General features: G+C 50.9%; 1 protein-coding gene, 15 non-coding genes and 1 pseudogene across 20 annotated transcripts in view; all 17 read right to left on the bottom strand.

The window, feature by feature from the left end:
* Positions 1-15,359, bottom strand: part of grid1b (glutamate receptor, ionotropic, delta 1b) — a 533,969-nt gene that overhangs the window by 68,626 nt on the left and 449,984 nt on the right. For all 5 annotated transcript variants that reach the window (XR_012591834.1, XM_074619402.1, XM_074619404.1 and 2 more), the window contains exon 13: positions 14,559-14,697. Coding sequence is in view for 4 of the 5 variants with exons in the window: in XM_074619402.1 (XP_074475503.1) it covers positions 14,559-14,697 (139 nt within the window). In the remaining variant the exon portion in view is untranslated. The remainder of the gene's footprint in view (positions 1-14,558; positions 14,698-15,359) is intronic.
* On the bottom strand, positions 479-585 carry LOC141759160 (U6 spliceosomal RNA). Its single transcript, XR_012592043.1, has one exon. It is a non-coding gene; the product is annotated as a U6 spliceosomal RNA (small nuclear RNA).
* LOC141759159 (U6 spliceosomal RNA) lies at positions 1,207-1,313 on the bottom strand. Its single transcript, XR_012592042.1, has one exon. It is a non-coding gene; the product is annotated as a U6 spliceosomal RNA (small nuclear RNA).
* Positions 1,935-2,041, bottom strand: LOC141759158 (U6 spliceosomal RNA). Its single transcript, XR_012592041.1, has one exon. It is a non-coding gene; the product is annotated as a U6 spliceosomal RNA (small nuclear RNA).
* On the bottom strand, positions 2,663-2,769 carry LOC141759157 (U6 spliceosomal RNA). Its single transcript, XR_012592040.1, has one exon. It is a non-coding gene; the product is annotated as a U6 spliceosomal RNA (small nuclear RNA).
* On the bottom strand, positions 3,391-3,497 carry LOC141759156 (U6 spliceosomal RNA). The gene has a single exon (XR_012592039.1). It is a non-coding gene; the product is annotated as a U6 spliceosomal RNA (small nuclear RNA).
* On the bottom strand, positions 4,119-4,225 carry LOC141759155 (U6 spliceosomal RNA). Its single transcript, XR_012592038.1, has one exon. It is a non-coding gene; the product is annotated as a U6 spliceosomal RNA (small nuclear RNA).
* Positions 4,847-4,953, bottom strand: LOC141759153 (U6 spliceosomal RNA). Its single transcript, XR_012592036.1, has one exon. It is a non-coding gene; the product is annotated as a U6 spliceosomal RNA (small nuclear RNA).
* LOC141759152 (U6 spliceosomal RNA) lies at positions 5,575-5,681 on the bottom strand. The gene has a single exon (XR_012592035.1). It is a non-coding gene; the product is annotated as a U6 spliceosomal RNA (small nuclear RNA).
* LOC141759151 (U6 spliceosomal RNA) lies at positions 6,303-6,409 on the bottom strand. The gene has a single exon (XR_012592034.1). It is a non-coding gene; the product is annotated as a U6 spliceosomal RNA (small nuclear RNA).
* LOC141759150 (U6 spliceosomal RNA) lies at positions 7,031-7,137 on the bottom strand. The gene has a single exon (XR_012592033.1). It is a non-coding gene; the product is annotated as a U6 spliceosomal RNA (small nuclear RNA).
* Positions 7,759-7,865, bottom strand: LOC141759149 (U6 spliceosomal RNA). The gene has a single exon (XR_012592032.1). It is a non-coding gene; the product is annotated as a U6 spliceosomal RNA (small nuclear RNA).
* Positions 8,487-8,593, bottom strand: LOC141759141 (U6 spliceosomal RNA). The gene has a single exon (XR_012592025.1). It is a non-coding gene; the product is annotated as a U6 spliceosomal RNA (small nuclear RNA).
* Positions 9,215-9,321, bottom strand: LOC141759148 (U6 spliceosomal RNA). Its single transcript, XR_012592031.1, has one exon. It is a non-coding gene; the product is annotated as a U6 spliceosomal RNA (small nuclear RNA).
* On the bottom strand, positions 9,943-10,049 carry LOC141759142 (U6 spliceosomal RNA). Its single transcript, XR_012592026.1, has one exon. It is a non-coding gene; the product is annotated as a U6 spliceosomal RNA (small nuclear RNA).
* Positions 10,671-10,777, bottom strand: LOC141759147 (U6 spliceosomal RNA). Its single transcript, XR_012592030.1, has one exon. It is a non-coding gene; the product is annotated as a U6 spliceosomal RNA (small nuclear RNA).
* Positions 11,399-11,461, bottom strand: LOC141759144 (U6 spliceosomal RNA; annotated as a pseudogene).

Below are 15,359 nucleotides of genomic sequence, written 5' to 3'. Positions count from 1 at the left end.
ATGTCCACAGGGCTAGGGGTGAAGATTTTCCCTTGTAGACATCAATGTATTTGCAATTTCTGTAAGCTTGCAGCTAATTCTGTCAGCATGTTTAACTAAAAAAAAAAGGATAAGTCCTAAACTGCTCTGACACACGGAGGGGGGCGGTGCACAAGTGTCCTTTTCAGGCCGGAGGCGGGGCTTAGGCTCGAAGTAATCCCCTCTTAAGACACACCCCAGGACAACTGTGAGCCTCTCCGGCGAGCTCCGAGTATCTCTCGGTAGAATCATCTCCAGGATAAGCCGCACATGCCAAATCTGTTATCCCCAGCACTTGGGACATTCCAGCCACTGGCACAGACCCTACACCCTTGCCCCTGGCACTCGCACTGATGCGCTTCTGCAATGCGGCAAGGAACTCCGGTAATTCCAACCACTGACACAGACCCTACACCATCTGGAGAAGGTTTTACAACACTCCTTTGCTCGGCGGCAGATCAAAAAGTGGAAACGCTTCACGGTTATGCGTGTCATCCTTGCGCAGGGGCCATGCTAATCTTCTCTGTATCGATTCCAATTTGTCATATGTGCTGCCTGAGCAAGCACACTGAACCTCCGGCGCTGCCTACCTTTTGTACCCCTTGTTGTCCCAATGACTCCTCTACAGTGGTGCAGGCCTAGCCTAGGGTGGGGTGGCCTGGGATGGCCTAGGTTTGCCTAGGGGCTAGCCTAGGAACCAAAACTCTTAAATGTCCACAGGGCTAGGGGTGAAGATTTTCCCTTGTAGACATTAATGTATTTGCAATTTCTGTAAGCTTACAGCTAATTCGGTCAGCATGTTTAACTAAAAAAAAAAGGATAAGTCCTAAACTGCTCTGACACACGGAGGGGGGCGGTGCACAAGTGTCCTTTTCAGGCCGGAGGCGGGGCTTAGGCTCGAAGTAATCCCCTCTTAAGACACACCCAAGGACAACTGTGAGCCTCTCCGGCAAGCTCCGAGTATCTCTCGGTAGAATCATCTCCAGGATAAGCCGCACATGCCAAATCTGTTATCCCCAGCACTTGGGACATTCCAGCCACTGGCACAGACCCTACACCCTTGCCCCTGGCACTCGCACTGATGCGCTTCTGCAATGCGGCAAGGAACTCCGGTAATTCCAACCACTGACACAGACCCTACACCATCTGGAGAAGGTTTTACAACACTCCTTTGCTCGGCGGCAGATCAAAAAGTGGAAACGCTTCACGGTTATGCGTGTCATCCTTGCGCAGGGGCCATGCTAATCTTCTCTGTATCGATTCCAATTTGTCATATGTGCTGCCTGAGCAAGCACACTGAACCTCCGGCGCTGCCTACCTTTTGTACCCCTTGTTGTCCCAATGACTCCTCTACAGTGGTGCAGGCCTAGCCTAGGGTGGGGTGGCCTGGGATGGCCTAGGTTTGCCTAGGGGCTAGCCTAGGAACCAAAACTCTTAAATGTCCACAGGGCTAGGGGTGAAGATTTTCCCTTGTAGACATTAATGTATTTGCAATTTCTGTAAGCTTGCAGCTAATTCGGTCAGCATGTTAAACTAAAAAAAAAAGGATAAGTCCTAAACTGCTCTGACACACGGAGGGGGGCGGTGCACAAGTGTCCTTTTCAGGCCGGAGGCGGGGCTTAGGCTCGAAGTAATCCCCTCTTAAGACACACCCAAGGACAACTGTGAGCCTCTCCGGCAAGCTCCGAGTATCTCTCGGTAGAATCATCTCCAGGATAAGCCGCACATGCCAAATCTGTTATCCCCAGCACTTGGGACATTCCAGCCACTGGCACAGACCCTACACCCTTGCCCCTGGCACTCGCACTGATGCGCTTCTGCAATGCGGCAAGGAACTCCGGTAATTCCAACCACTGACACAGACCCTACACCATCTGGAGAAGGTTTTACAACACTCCTTTGCTCGGCGGCAGATCAAAAAGTGGAAACGCTTCACGGTTATGCGTGTCATCCTTGCGCAGGGGCCATGCTAATCTTCTCTGTATCGATTCCAATTTGTCATATGTGCTGCCTGAGCAAGCACACTGAACCTCCGGCGCTGCCTACCTTTTGTACCCCTTGTTGTCCCAATGACTCCTCTACAGTGGTGCAGGCCTAGCCTAGGGTGGGGTGGACTGGGATGGCCTAGGTTTGCCTACGGGCTAGCCTAGGAACCAAAACTCTTAAATGTCCACAGGGCTAGGGGTGAAGATTTTCCCTTGTAGACATCAATGTCTTTGCAATTTCTGTAAGCTTGCAGCTAATTCGGTCAGCATGTTTAACTAAAAAAAAAAGGATAAGTCCTAAACTGCTCTGACACACGGAGGGGGGCCGTGCACAAGCGTCCTTTTCAGGCCGGAGGCGGGGCTTAGGCTCGAAGTAATCCCCTCTTAAGACAAACCCCAGGACAACTGTGAGCCTCTCCGGCGAGCTCCGAGTATCTCTCGGTAGAATCATCTCCAGGATAAGCCGCACATGCCAAATCTGTTATCCCCAGCACTTGGGACATTCCAGCCACTGGCACAGACCCTACACCCTTGCCCCTGGCACTCGCACTGATGCGCTTCTGCAATGCAGCAAGGAACTCCGGTAATTCCAACCACTGACACAGACCCTACACCATCTGGAGAAGGTTTTACAACACTCCTTTGCTCGGCGGCAGATCAAAAAGTGGAAACGCTTCACGGTTATGCGTGTCATCCTTGCGCAGGGGCCATGCTAATCTTCTCTGTATCGATTCCAATTTGTCATATGTGCTGCCTGAGCAAGCACACTGAACCTCCGGCGCTGCCTACCTTTTGTACCCCTTGTTGTCCCAATGACTCCTCTACAGTGGTGCAGGCCTAGCCTAGGGTGGGGTGGCCTGGGATGGCCTAGGTTTGCCTAGGGGCTAGCCTAGGAACCAAAACTCTTAAATGTCCACAGGGCTAGGGGTGAAGATTTTCCGTTGTAGACATCAATGTCTTTGCAATTTCTGTAAGCTTGCAGCTAATTCGGTCAGCATGTTTAACTAAAAAAAAAAGGATAAGTCCCAAACTGCTCTGACACACGGAGGGGGGCGGTGCACAAGTGTCCTTTTCAGGCCGGAGGCGGGGCTTAGGCTCGAAGTAATCCCCTCTTAAGACACACCCCAGGACAACTGTGAGCCTCTCCGGCAAGCTCCGAGTATCTCTCGGTAGAATCATCTCCAGGATAAGCCGCACATGCCAAATCTGTTATCCCCAGCACTTGGGACATTCCAGCCACTGGCACAGACCCTACACCCTTGCCCCTGGCACTCGCACTGATGCGCTTCTGCAATGCGGCAAGGAACTCCGGTAATTCCAACCACTGACACAGACCCTACACCATCTGGAGAAGGTTTTACAACACTCCTTTGCTCGGCGGCAGATCAAAAAGTGGAAACGCTTCACGGTTATGCGTGTCATCCTTGCGCAGGGGCCATGCTAATCTTCTCTGTATCGATTCCAATTTGTCATATGTGCTGCCTGAGCAAGCACACTGAACCTACGGCGCTGCCTACCTTTTGTACCCCTTGTTGTCCCAATGACTCCTCTACAGTGGTGCAGGCCTAGCCTAGGGTGGGGTGGCCTGGGATGGCCTAGGTTTGCCTAGGGGCCAGCCTAGGAACCAAAACTCTTAAATGTCCACAGGGCTAGGGGTGAAGATTTTCCCTTGTAGACATCAATGTATTTGCAATTTCTGTAAGCTTGCAGCTAATTCGGTCAGCATGTTTAACTAAAAAAAAAAGGATAAGTCCTAAACTGCTCTGACACACGGAGGGGGGCGGTGCACAAGTGTCCTTTTCAGGCCGGAGGCGGGGCTTAGGCTCGAAGTAATCCCCTCTTAAGACACACCCCAGGACAACTGTGAGCCTCTCCGGCAAGCTCCGAGTATCTCTCGGTAGAATCATCTCCAGGATAAGCCGCACATGCCAAATCTGTTATCCCCAGCACTTGGGACATTCCAGCCACTGGCACAGACCCTACACCCTTGCCCCTGGCACTCGCACTGATGCGCTTCTGCAATGCGGCAAGGAACTCCGGTAATTCCAACCACTGACACAGACCCTACACCATCTGGAGAAGGTTTTACAACACTCCTTTGCTCGGCGGCAGATCAAAAAGTGGAAACGCTTCACGGTTATGCGTGTCATCCTTGCGCAGGGGCCATGCTAATCTTCTCTGTATCGATTCCAATTTGTCATATGTGCTGCCTGAGCAAGCACACTGAACCTCCGGCGCTGCCTACCTTTTGTACCCCTTGTTGTCCCAATGACTCCTCTACAGTGGTGCAGGCCTAGCCTAGGGTGGGGTGGCCTGGGATGGACTAGGTTTGCCTAGGGGCTAGCCTAGGAACCAAAACTCTTAAATGTCCACAGGGCTAGGGGTGAAGATTTTCCCTTGTAGACATCAATGTCTTTGCAATTTCTGTAAGCTTGCAGCTAATTCGGTCAGCATGTTTAACTAAAAAAAAAAGGATAAGTCCCAAACTGCTCTGACACACGGAGGGGGGCGGTGCACAAGTGTCCTTTTCAGGCCGGAGGCGGGGCTTAGGCTCGAAGTAATCCCCTCTTAAGACACACCCAAGGACAACTGTGAGCCTCTCCGGCAAGCTCCGAGTATCTCTCGGTAGAATCATCTCCAGGATAAGCCGCACATGCCAAATCTGTTATCCCCAGCACTTGGGACATTCCAGCCACTGGCACAGACCCTACACCCTTGCCCCTGGCACTCGCACTGATGCGCTTCTGCAATGCGGCAAGGAACTCCGGTAATTCCAACCACTGACACAGACCCTACACCATCTGGAGAAGGTTTTACAACACTCCTTTGCTCGGCGGCAGATCAAAAAGTGGAAACGCTTCACGGTTATGCGTGTCATCCTTGCGCAGGGGCCATGCTAATCTTCTCTGTATCGATTCCAATTTGTCATATGTGCTGCCTGAGCAAGCACACTGAACCTCCGGCGCTGCCTACCTTTTGTACCCCTTGTTGTCCCAATGACTCCTCTACAGTGGTGCAGGCCTAGCCTAGGGTGGGGTGGCCTGGGATGGCCTAGGTTTGCCTAGGGGCTAGCCTAGGAACCAAAACTCTTAAATGTCCACAGGGCTAGGGGTGAAGATTTTCCCTTGTAGACATCAATGTCTTTGCAATTTCTATAAGCTTGCAGCTAATTCGGTCAGCATGTTTAACTAAAAAAAAAAGGATAAGTCCTAAACTGCTCTGACACACGGAGGGGGGCGGTGCACAAGTGTCCTTTTCAGGCCGGAGGCGGGGCTTAGGCTCGAAGTAATCCCCTCTTAAGACACACCCAAGGACAACTGTGAGCCTCTCCGGCAAGCTCCGAGTATCTCTCGGTAGAATCATCTCCAGGATAAGCCGCACATGCCAAATCTGTTATCCCCAGCACTTGGGACATTCCAGCCACTGGCACAGACCCTACACCCTTGCCCCTGGCACTCGCACTGATGCGCTTCTGCAATGCGGCAAGGAACTCCGGTAATTCCAACCACTGACACAGACCCTACACCATCTGGAGAAGGTTTTACAACACTCCTTTGCTCGGCGGCAGATCAAAAAGTGGAAACGCTTCACGGTTATGCGTGTCATCCTTGCGCAGGGGCCATGCTAATCTTCTCTGTATCGATTCCAATTTGTCATATGTGCTGCCTGAGCAAGCACACTGAACCTCCGGCGCTGCCTACCTTTTGTACCCCTTGTTGTCCCAATGACTCCTCTACAGTGGTGCAGGCCTAGCCTAGGGTGGGGTGGCCTGGGATGGCCTAGGTTTGCCTAGGGGCTAGCCTAGGAACCAAAACTCTTAAATGTCCACAGGGCTAGGGGTGAAGATTTTCCCTTGTAGACATTAATGTATTTGCAATTTCTGTAAGCTTGCAGCTAATTCGGTCAGCATGTTTAACTAAAAAAAAAAGGATAAGTCCTAAACTGCTCTGACACACGGAGGGGGGCGGTGCACAAGTGTCCTTTTCAGGCCGGAGGCGGGGCTTAGGCTCGAAGTAATCCCCTCTTAAGACACACCCAAGGACAACTGTGAGCCTCTCCGGCAAGCTCCGAGTATCTCTCGGTAGAATCATCTCCAGGATAAGCCGCACATGCCAAATCTGTTATCCCCAGCACTTGGGACATTCCAGCCACTGGCACAGACCCTACACCCTTGCCCCTGGCACTCGCACTGATGCGCTTCTGCAATGCGGCAAGGAACTCCGGTAATTCCAACCACTGACACAGACCCTACACCATCTGGAGAAGGTTTTACAACACTCCTTTGCTCGGCGGCAGATCAAAAAGTGGAAACGCTTCACGGTTATGCGTGTCATCCTTGCGCAGGGGCCATGCTAATCTTCTCTGTATCGATTCCAATTTGTCATATGTGCTGCCTGAGCAAGCACACTGAACCTCCGGCGCTGCCTACCTTTTGTACCCCTTGTTGTCCCAATGACTCCTCTACAGTGGTGCAGGCCTAGCCTAGGGTGGGGTGGCCTGGGATGGCCTAGGTTTGCCTAGGGGCTAGCCTAGGAACCAAAACTCTTAAATGTCCACAGGGCTAGGGGTGAAGATTTTCCCTTGTAGACATCAATGTATTTGCAATTTCTGTAAGCTTGCAGCTAATTCGGTCAGCATGTTTAACTAAAAAAAAAAGGATAAGTCCTAAACTGCTCTGACACACGGAGGGGGGCGGTGCACAAGTGTCCTTTTCAGGCCGGAGGCGGGGCTTAGGCTCGAAGTAATCCCCTCTTAAGACACACCCCAGGACAACTGTGAGCCTCTCCGGCAAGCTCCGAGTATCTCTCGGTAGAATCATCTCCAGGATAAGCCGCACATGCCAAATCTGTTATCCCCAGCACTTGGGACATTCCAGCCACTGGCACAGACCCTACACCCTTGCCCCTGGCACTCGCACTGATGCGCTTCTGCAATGCGGCAAGGAACTCCGGTAATTCCAACCACTGACACAGACCCTACACCATCTGGAGAAGGTTTTACAACACTCCTTTGCTCGGCGGCAGATCAAAAAGTGGAAACGCTTCACGGTTATGCGTGTCATCCTTGCGCAGGGGCCATGCTAATCTTCTCTGTATCGATTCCAATTTGTCATATGTGCTGCCTGAGCAAGCACACTGAACCTCCGGCGCTGCCTACCTTTTGTACCCCTTGTTGTCCCAATGACTCCTCTACAGTGGTGCAGGCCTAGCCTAGGGTGGGGTGGCCTGGGATGGACTAGGTTTGCCTAGGGGCTAGCCTAGGAACCAAAACTCTTAAATGTCCACAGGGCTAGGGGTGAAGATTTTCCCTTGTAGACATCAATGTCTTTGCAATTTCTGTAAGCTTGCAGCTAATTCGGTCAGCATGTTTAACTAAAAAAAAAAGGATAAGTCCCAAACTGCTCTGACACACGGAGGGGGGCGGTGCACAAGTGTCCTTTTCAGGCCGGAGGCGGGGCTTAAGCTCGAAGTAATCCCCTCTTAAGACACACCCAAGGACAACTGTGAGCCTCTCCGGCAAGCTCCGAGTATCTCTCGGTAGAATCATCTCCAGGATAAGCCGCACATGCCAAATCTGTTATCCCCAGCACTTGGGACATTCCAGCCACTGGCACAGACCCTACACCCTTGCCCCTGGCACTCGCACTGATGCGCTTCTGCAATGCGGCAAGGAACTCCGGTAATTCCAACCACTGACACAGACCCTACACCATCTGGAGAAGGTTTTACAACACTCCTTTGCTCGGCGGCAGATCAAAAAGTGGAAACGCTTCACGGTTATGCGTGTCATCCTTGCGCAGGGGCCATGCTAATCTTCTCTGTATCGATTCCAATTTGTCATATGTGCTGCCTGAGCAAGCACACTGAACCTCCGGCGCTGCCTACCTTTTGTACCCCTTGTTGTCCCAATGACTCCTCTACAGTGGTGCAGGCCTAGCCTAGGGTGGGGTGGCCTGGGATGGCCTAGGTTTGCCTAGGGGCTAGCCTAGGAACCAAAACTCTTAAATGTCCACAGGGCTAGGGGTGAAGATTTTCCCTTGTAGACATCAATGTCTTTGCAATTTCTATAAGCTTGCAGCTAATTCGGTCAGCATGTTTAACTAAAAAAAAAAGGATAAGTCCTAAACTGCTCTGACACACGGAGGGGGGCGGTGCACAAGTGTCCTTTTCAGGCCGGAGGCGGGGCTTAGGCTCGAAGTAATCCCCTCTTAAGACACACCCAAGGACAACTGTGAGCCTCTCCGGCAAGCTCCGAGTATCTCTCGGTAGAATCATCTCCAGGATAAGCCGCACATGCCAAATCTGTTATCCCCAGCACTTGGGACATTCCAGCCACTGGCACAGACCCTACACCCTTGCCCCTGGCACTCGCACTGATGCGCTTCTGCAATGCGGCAAGGAACTCCGGTAATTCCAACCACTGACACAGACCCTACACCATCTGGAGAAGGTTTTACAACACTCCTTTGCTCGGCGGCAGATCAAAAAGTGGAAACGCTTCACGGTTATGCGTGTCATCATTGCGCAGGGGCCATGCTAATCTTCTCTGTATCGATTCCAATTTGTCATATGTGCTGCCTGAGCAAGCACACTGAACCTCCGGCGCTGCCTACCTTTTGTACCCCTTGTTGTCCCAATGACTCCTCTACAGTGGTGCAGGCCTAGCCTAGGGTGGGGTGGCCTGGGATGGCCTAGGTTTGCCTAGGGGCTAGCCTAGGAACCAAAACTCTTAAATGTCCACAGGGCTAGGGGTGAAGATTTTCCCTTGTAGACATTAATGTATTTGCAATTTCTGTAAGCTTGCAGCTAATTCGGTCAGCATGTTTAACTAAAAAAAAAAGGATAAGTCCTAAACTGCTCTGACACACGGAGGGGGGCGGTGCACAAGTGTCCTTTTCAGGCCGGAGGCGGGGCTTAGGCTCGAAGTAATCCCCTCTTAAGACACACCCAAGGACAACTGTGAGCCTCTCCGGCAAGCTCCGAGTATCTCTCGGTAGAATCATCTCCAGGATAAGCCGCACATGCCAAATCTGTTATCCCCAGCACTTGGGACATTCCAGCCACTGGCACAGACCCTACACCCTTGCCCCTGGCACTCGCACTGATGCGCTTCTGCAATGCGGCAAGGAACTCCGGTAATTCCAACCACTGACACAGACCCTACACCATCTGGAGAAGGTTTTACAACACTCCTTTGCTCGGCGGCAGATCAAAAAGTGGAAACGCTTCACGGTTATGCGTGTCATCCTTGCGCAGGGGCCATGCTAATCTTCTCTGTATCGATTCCAATTTGTCATATGTGCTGCCTGAGCAAGCACACTGAACCTCCGGCGCTGCCTACCTTTTGTACCCCTTGTTGTCCCAATGACTCCTCTACAGTGGTGCAGGCCTAGCCTAGGGTGGGGTGGCCTGGGATGGCCTAGGTTTGCCTAGGGGCTAGCCTAGGAACCAAAACTCTTAAATGTCCACAGGGCTAGGGGTGAAGATTTTCCCTTGTAGACATCAATGTATTTGCAATTTCTGTAAGCTTGCAGCTAATTCGGTCAGCATGTTTAACTAAAAAAAAAAGGATAAGTCCTAAACTGCTCTGACACACGGAGGGGGGCGGTGCACAAGTGTCCTTTTCAGGCCGGAGGCGGGGCTTAGGCTCGAAGTAATCCCCTCTTAAGACACACCCCAGGACAACTGTGAGCCTCTCCGGCAAGCTCCGAGTATCTCTCGGTAGAATCATCTCCAGGATAAGCCGCACATGCCAAATCTGTTATCCCCAGCACTTGGGACATTCCAGCCACTGGCACAGACCCTACACCCTTGCCCCTGGCACTCGCACTGATGCGCTTCTGCAATGCGGCAAGGAACTCCGGTAATTCCAACCACTGACACAGACCCTACACCATCTGGAGAAGGTTTTACAACACTCCTTTGCTCGGCGGCAGATCAAAAAGTGGAAACGCTTCACGGTTATGCCTGTCATCCTTGCGCAGGGGCCATGCTAATCTTCTCTGTATCGATTCCAATTTGTCATATGTACTGCCTGAGCAAGCACACTGAACCTCCGGCGCTGCCAACCTTTTGTACCCCTTGTTGTCCCAATGACTCCTCTACAGTGGTGCAGGCCTAGCCTAGGGTGGGGTGGCCTGGGATGGCCTAGGTTTGCCTAGGGGCTAGCCTAGGAACCAAAACTCTTAAATGTCCACAGGGCTAGGGGTGAAGATTTTCCCTTGTAGACATCAATGTCTTTGCCATTTCTATAAGCTTGCAGCTAATTCGGTCAGCATGTTTAACTAAAAAAAAAAGGATAAGTCCTAAACTGCTCTGACACACGGAGGGGGGCGGTGCACAAGTGTCCTTTTCAGGCCGGAGGCGGGGCCTAGGCTCGAAGTAATCCCCTCTTAAGACACACCCCAGGACAACTGTGAGCCTCTCCGGCGAGCTCCGAGTATCTCTCGGTAGAATCATCTCCAGGATAAGCCGCACATGCCAAATCTGTTATCCCCAGCACTTGGGACATTCCAGCCACTGGCACAGACCCTACACCCTTGCCCCTGGCACTCGCACTGATGCGCTTCTGCAATGCGGCAAGGAACTCCGGTAATTCCAACCACTGACACAGACCCTACACCATCTGGAGAAGGTTTTACAACACTCCTTTGCTCGGCGGCAGATCAAAAAGTGGAAACGCTTCACGGTTATGCGTGTCATCCTTGCGCAGGGGCCATGCTAATCTTCTCTGTATCGATTCCAATTTGTCATATGTGCTGCCTGAGCAAGCACACTGAACCTCCGGCGCTGCCTACCTTTTGTACCCCTTGTTGTCCCAATGACTCCTCTACAGTGGTGCAGGCCTAGCCTAGGGTGGGGTGGCCTGGGATGGCCTAGGTTTGCCTAGGGGCTAGCCTAGGAACCAAAACTCTTAAATGTCCACAGGGCTAGGGGTGAAGATTTTCCCTTGTAAACATCAATGTATTTGCAATTTCTTTAAGCTTGCAGCTAATTCGGTCAGCATGTTTAACTAAAAAAAAAAGGATAAGTCCTAAACTGCTCTGACACACGGAGGGGGGCGGTGCACAAGTGTCCTTTTCAGGCCGGAGGCGGGGCTTAGTCTCGAAGTAATCCCCTCTTAAGACACACCCCAGGACAACTGTGAGCCTCTCCGGCAAGCTCCGAGTATCTCTCGGTAGAATCATCTCCAGGATAAGCCGCACATGCCAAATCTGTTATCCCCAGCACTTGGGACATTCCAGCCACTGGCACAGACCCTACACCCTTGCCCCTGGCACTCGCACTGATGCGCTTCTGCAATGCGGCAAGGAACTCCGGTAATTCCAACCACTGACACAGACCCTACACCATCTGGAGAAGGTTTTACAACACTCCTTTGCTCGGCGGCAGATCAAAAAGTGGAAACGCTTCACGGTTATGCGTGTCATCCTTGCGCAGGGGCCATGCTAATCTTCATCATCTCTAGGATAAGCCGCACATGCCAAATCTGATATCCCCAGCACTTTTTGCTGCCGTCTGTCTCTGATAGCCATGGGGGGGCTTCCACTGGAGATGGCCCAGTGGAACAGAGTTTGATTTGTGACCTTGGTTTGGGTGAAGGTGTATATTGGAATTGAGCCCAGTCAGTAACTGCCATGGCTTGATTCTTGACAGTGTTAGGGAGACAGGGAGTCTTTAGCACAGAGTTTCTCATTTTTCACATCACAGACCCTACACCCTCTGGACAAGGTGTTACCTGCGTATCAACCCACGCAAAGCGGCCGGCCCAGACGGCATTCCTGGACGCGTGCTGAAGTCCTGCGCACACCAGTTGGCGGGGGTTTTCACAACAATTTTCAACCTGTCGCTCTCTCTCCGGACTGTCCCCACCTCCTTCAAATCCACCACCATCATCCCCATCCCCAAACAACAAAAAGTAACCAGCTTAAACGATTGGCGCCCCATAGCCCTCACCCCAATAATCAGCAAGTGTTTTGAGAAGCTGGTTAAATCCCTCATCTGCCCCGTGCTTCCCCCCACACTCGACCCCCTACAATTTGCATACCGCCCAAACAGAGGCACAGAGGACGCCATCGCCCATGAACTACACACCGCCCTCTCCCACCTGGAAGTAAGGGACACCTATGTGAGGATGCTGTTCGTGGATTACAGCTCAGCGTTCAACACCATAGTGCCCTCCATGCTCGTCAGTAAGCTCAAGGATCTGGGCCTGAACACACCACTGTGTGACTGGATCCTGGACTTTCTGACGGGACGCCCCCAGGTGGTGAGAATCAACAACCTCACCTTGACTTCACTGACTCTAAGCAAAGGAGCGCCTCAGGGCTGTGTTCTCAGCCCCCTCCTGTACTCCCTCTACACCCACGACTGTGTGTCAACAAGAGCTTCAAACACCATCGTGAAGTTTGCGGACGACACAGCAGTTGTGGGGTTGATCTCCCATGGCGACGAGATGGCTTACAGGGAGGAGGTGACCACCCTGGAACAGCGGTGTCAGAACAACCACCTCTCCTTGAACATCTCAAAGACCAAGAAGGTCATCGTGGATTACAGGAGGGGGGGTTGCACTCACCCCCCAGTCACCATCAACGGCACAGCGGTTGAGAGGGTGGACACCTTTAAATACCTGGGTATCAACATCCATAAGGACTTGACATGGGCCACCCACACCACCGCTGTAGTCAGGAAGAGACTGTACGCTCTGAGACGACTCAAGACTTTCAGACTGAAACCGCAAATCCTCAGGGACTTCTACCGGGACACCATAGAGAGCCTCCTGACAGGCTGTTTCACCACCTGGTTCGGCAACTGCACCAACGTGGACCGTAAGGCGCTGGAAAGGGTGGTGCGCTCGGCCCAACACATCACCGGGTGCGAGCTGCCCAGCCTGCAGGAGCTTTACACCCAGCGGTGCCTCAGGAAGTCCCTGAGGGTCATTAAGGACACGACACACCCCTACAACAGCCTGTTCTCCCTCCTGCCCTCTGGTAGAAGATACAGGACCCCCAGGACTCTCACCAGCAGACTGAGGAACAGCTTTTTCCCCAGGCCATCAGACTTTTAAATCTATAATTAATTCGACACATTCTTACACAAAAATATTTCTTATACTGTATATACTGTATATATTCTTAATACATATGTTCTTAATATGCCTGTATATGTTCTTAATATGCCCTTGTATAAAGTATTTCCTTTTATAATTGTATTGTAAATGTAAATGTAATATAATTTATTATTTTAATGGAGCTTCCCAGCGAAAAGTATTTCACACGTTTGTACCTGTACAACCGGCGTGACAATAAACATCTTGAATCTTGAATCTTGAATCTACCTTCCAAAGTGGTAAACACTACACATCTAGTAAAGGATGGAAACACTTTGAGTTTCACATATTGCAGGAAAAGCAGAGCTAGACATCACGGCTAAAGCTGCATGCTAACTCTGTCACGGACAGGAAACGTTATAGTATCGCGGTAACGTTGCGGTCGAGTCGGTCGTCGCTCTCATCTCCGTGGTCAAATGGGCCGACGCTACAACTGTAGAGCACCCAGATACTGACATTTCAATTTCAATTCAATCCAATTTATTTTTGTATAGCGTCAAATCACCACAGAAGTTATCTCAAGATGCTTTATATATAGAGCAGGTCTATGACCGTACACCAGAGTTTAGAGACCCAGCAGGATCCACCAAGCGCACTGTGGCCAGGAACAACTCCCCGATTACTGGGAAGAAACCTGGAGCAGAACCGGGCGCAGGGCGGGCGGCCATCTGCTGAGACCGGCTGGGGGATAGATAGATAGAGAGATAGAGAGAAGAGAGAGAGAGAGAGAGAGAGAGAGGGAAGCAGCCACAATAATAGCGTACATTTGTGTTCTCTGCATTGAAACGGCCCCGATGGAGCTGACCATGGATGGATAAAGAGAACGGAGCTGACGGGAGAGCTAGAGACCACCTTGGAGAAGTTAGAGGAAGTAGACACGTGGGACTACGGCAGCTTTTCAAAATAAGGTGTTAACAAAGGGAACTGTATATACTAAATACATCTATGGAAATCAGATTGATGGATTATATTCACCAGAAGTATAAAACATTACATGTCCCTTATAAATTAAAAACAAAATACCACTAATTAGCGTATCGTCCCAGACCTAGTAAGCATATACCGGTAAGCTACTGTAGATGTGTGTACTTAGTGTTCATTAAGTTTTGTGTATGAAGGTGTTCTGTTTGCATTGTACAGACAACAGACACCTGGATTACTTTGATACTGAAGAAAACATCTGTAAACCAAGATCAGATTTTATAAGGAGCGCATTTTTATATAATTTCTAAACTGTAGCAAATTGTCAACGATTGAGAAATGACAAATATCACCGCAACAATTCAGATTCTGTTTGTGTCTGTTCAGAGCGTGTGCATCATCTGTTCATATCTGAATAACATTAGTTTACATCCATCGTGTCATAGCTGCAGACACACAGTAAACTGTTAATTTCAGGGTGTGTGTGTGTGTGTGTGTGTGTGTGTGTGTGTGTGTGAGCCTTACCGTATAGCGTGGTCCATGCGTGACACGGTGAGGTATGCTGCCAGGTTGGCGGTGTACGACGAACACACGATGAGCGTGAAGAGCCACCAGCTGCCCATGACGATCCTCAGAGCCACCGAGGCGACCATACCATCCCCGCCTACACACACACACACACACACACACACACACACACACACACACACACACACACAGAGGTCATTACTCAGAGAGTGTGTTCAAACGTTTCTCAGAGCCGTTACGTGTTGAGAGTCCATCTCCTGATCACTCAGGTATGAAAAGACACATAATGTGGGGGGCTCACACCTGTGACCTCTCAGTTACAGGTTGCCCTCGGCGACCAGGAGAGTCCACCTGGCGCCTCAACCAGCAGGTGAGAGCGCCGCTTTATCACAGCGAGCAGAGCGGCTGCACGGCTGCATCTAATCACAACCCGTTAGGCCTAAAAGGTTTCCCAGGCAACCTGCCAGACCATAATAGATGCAGCTGGGTGCCTCTGCTGGGAAAATGTGTGTGAGTGTGTGGATCCACTTGTGTATGTGGACATGAACACGCGTGTTTCACTGGTGTGTTGTTGTACTTCTACCTGTCTTGTGAGGACAGTCGAGTTGTAGACCTTGAGAGGGACGACACTTAAAAAAAATGAAGGACATTTTTGAAAAATGAGGACAGTTTTATTAAGTAAGGACATTTTTTGGAAATGAAGACCGTTTTGATAAGTGAAGACAGTTTTGGGAAAGAACATTTGACATCAGTCATAGTCAACTTGTCTTCATCAACCGTTGTCTTTTTGGTCAGAGA

Source organism: Sebastes fasciatus, chromosome 20, assembly GCF_043250625.1.
Source record: "Sebastes fasciatus isolate fSebFas1 chromosome 20, fSebFas1.pri, whole genome shotgun sequence".
Classification (NCBI taxonomy): domain Eukaryota; kingdom Metazoa; phylum Chordata; class Actinopteri; order Perciformes; family Sebastidae; genus Sebastes; species Sebastes fasciatus.
The sequence above is the reverse complement of the archived record's forward strand: the minus strand, read 5'-3'. Positions and strand labels throughout refer to the sequence as shown.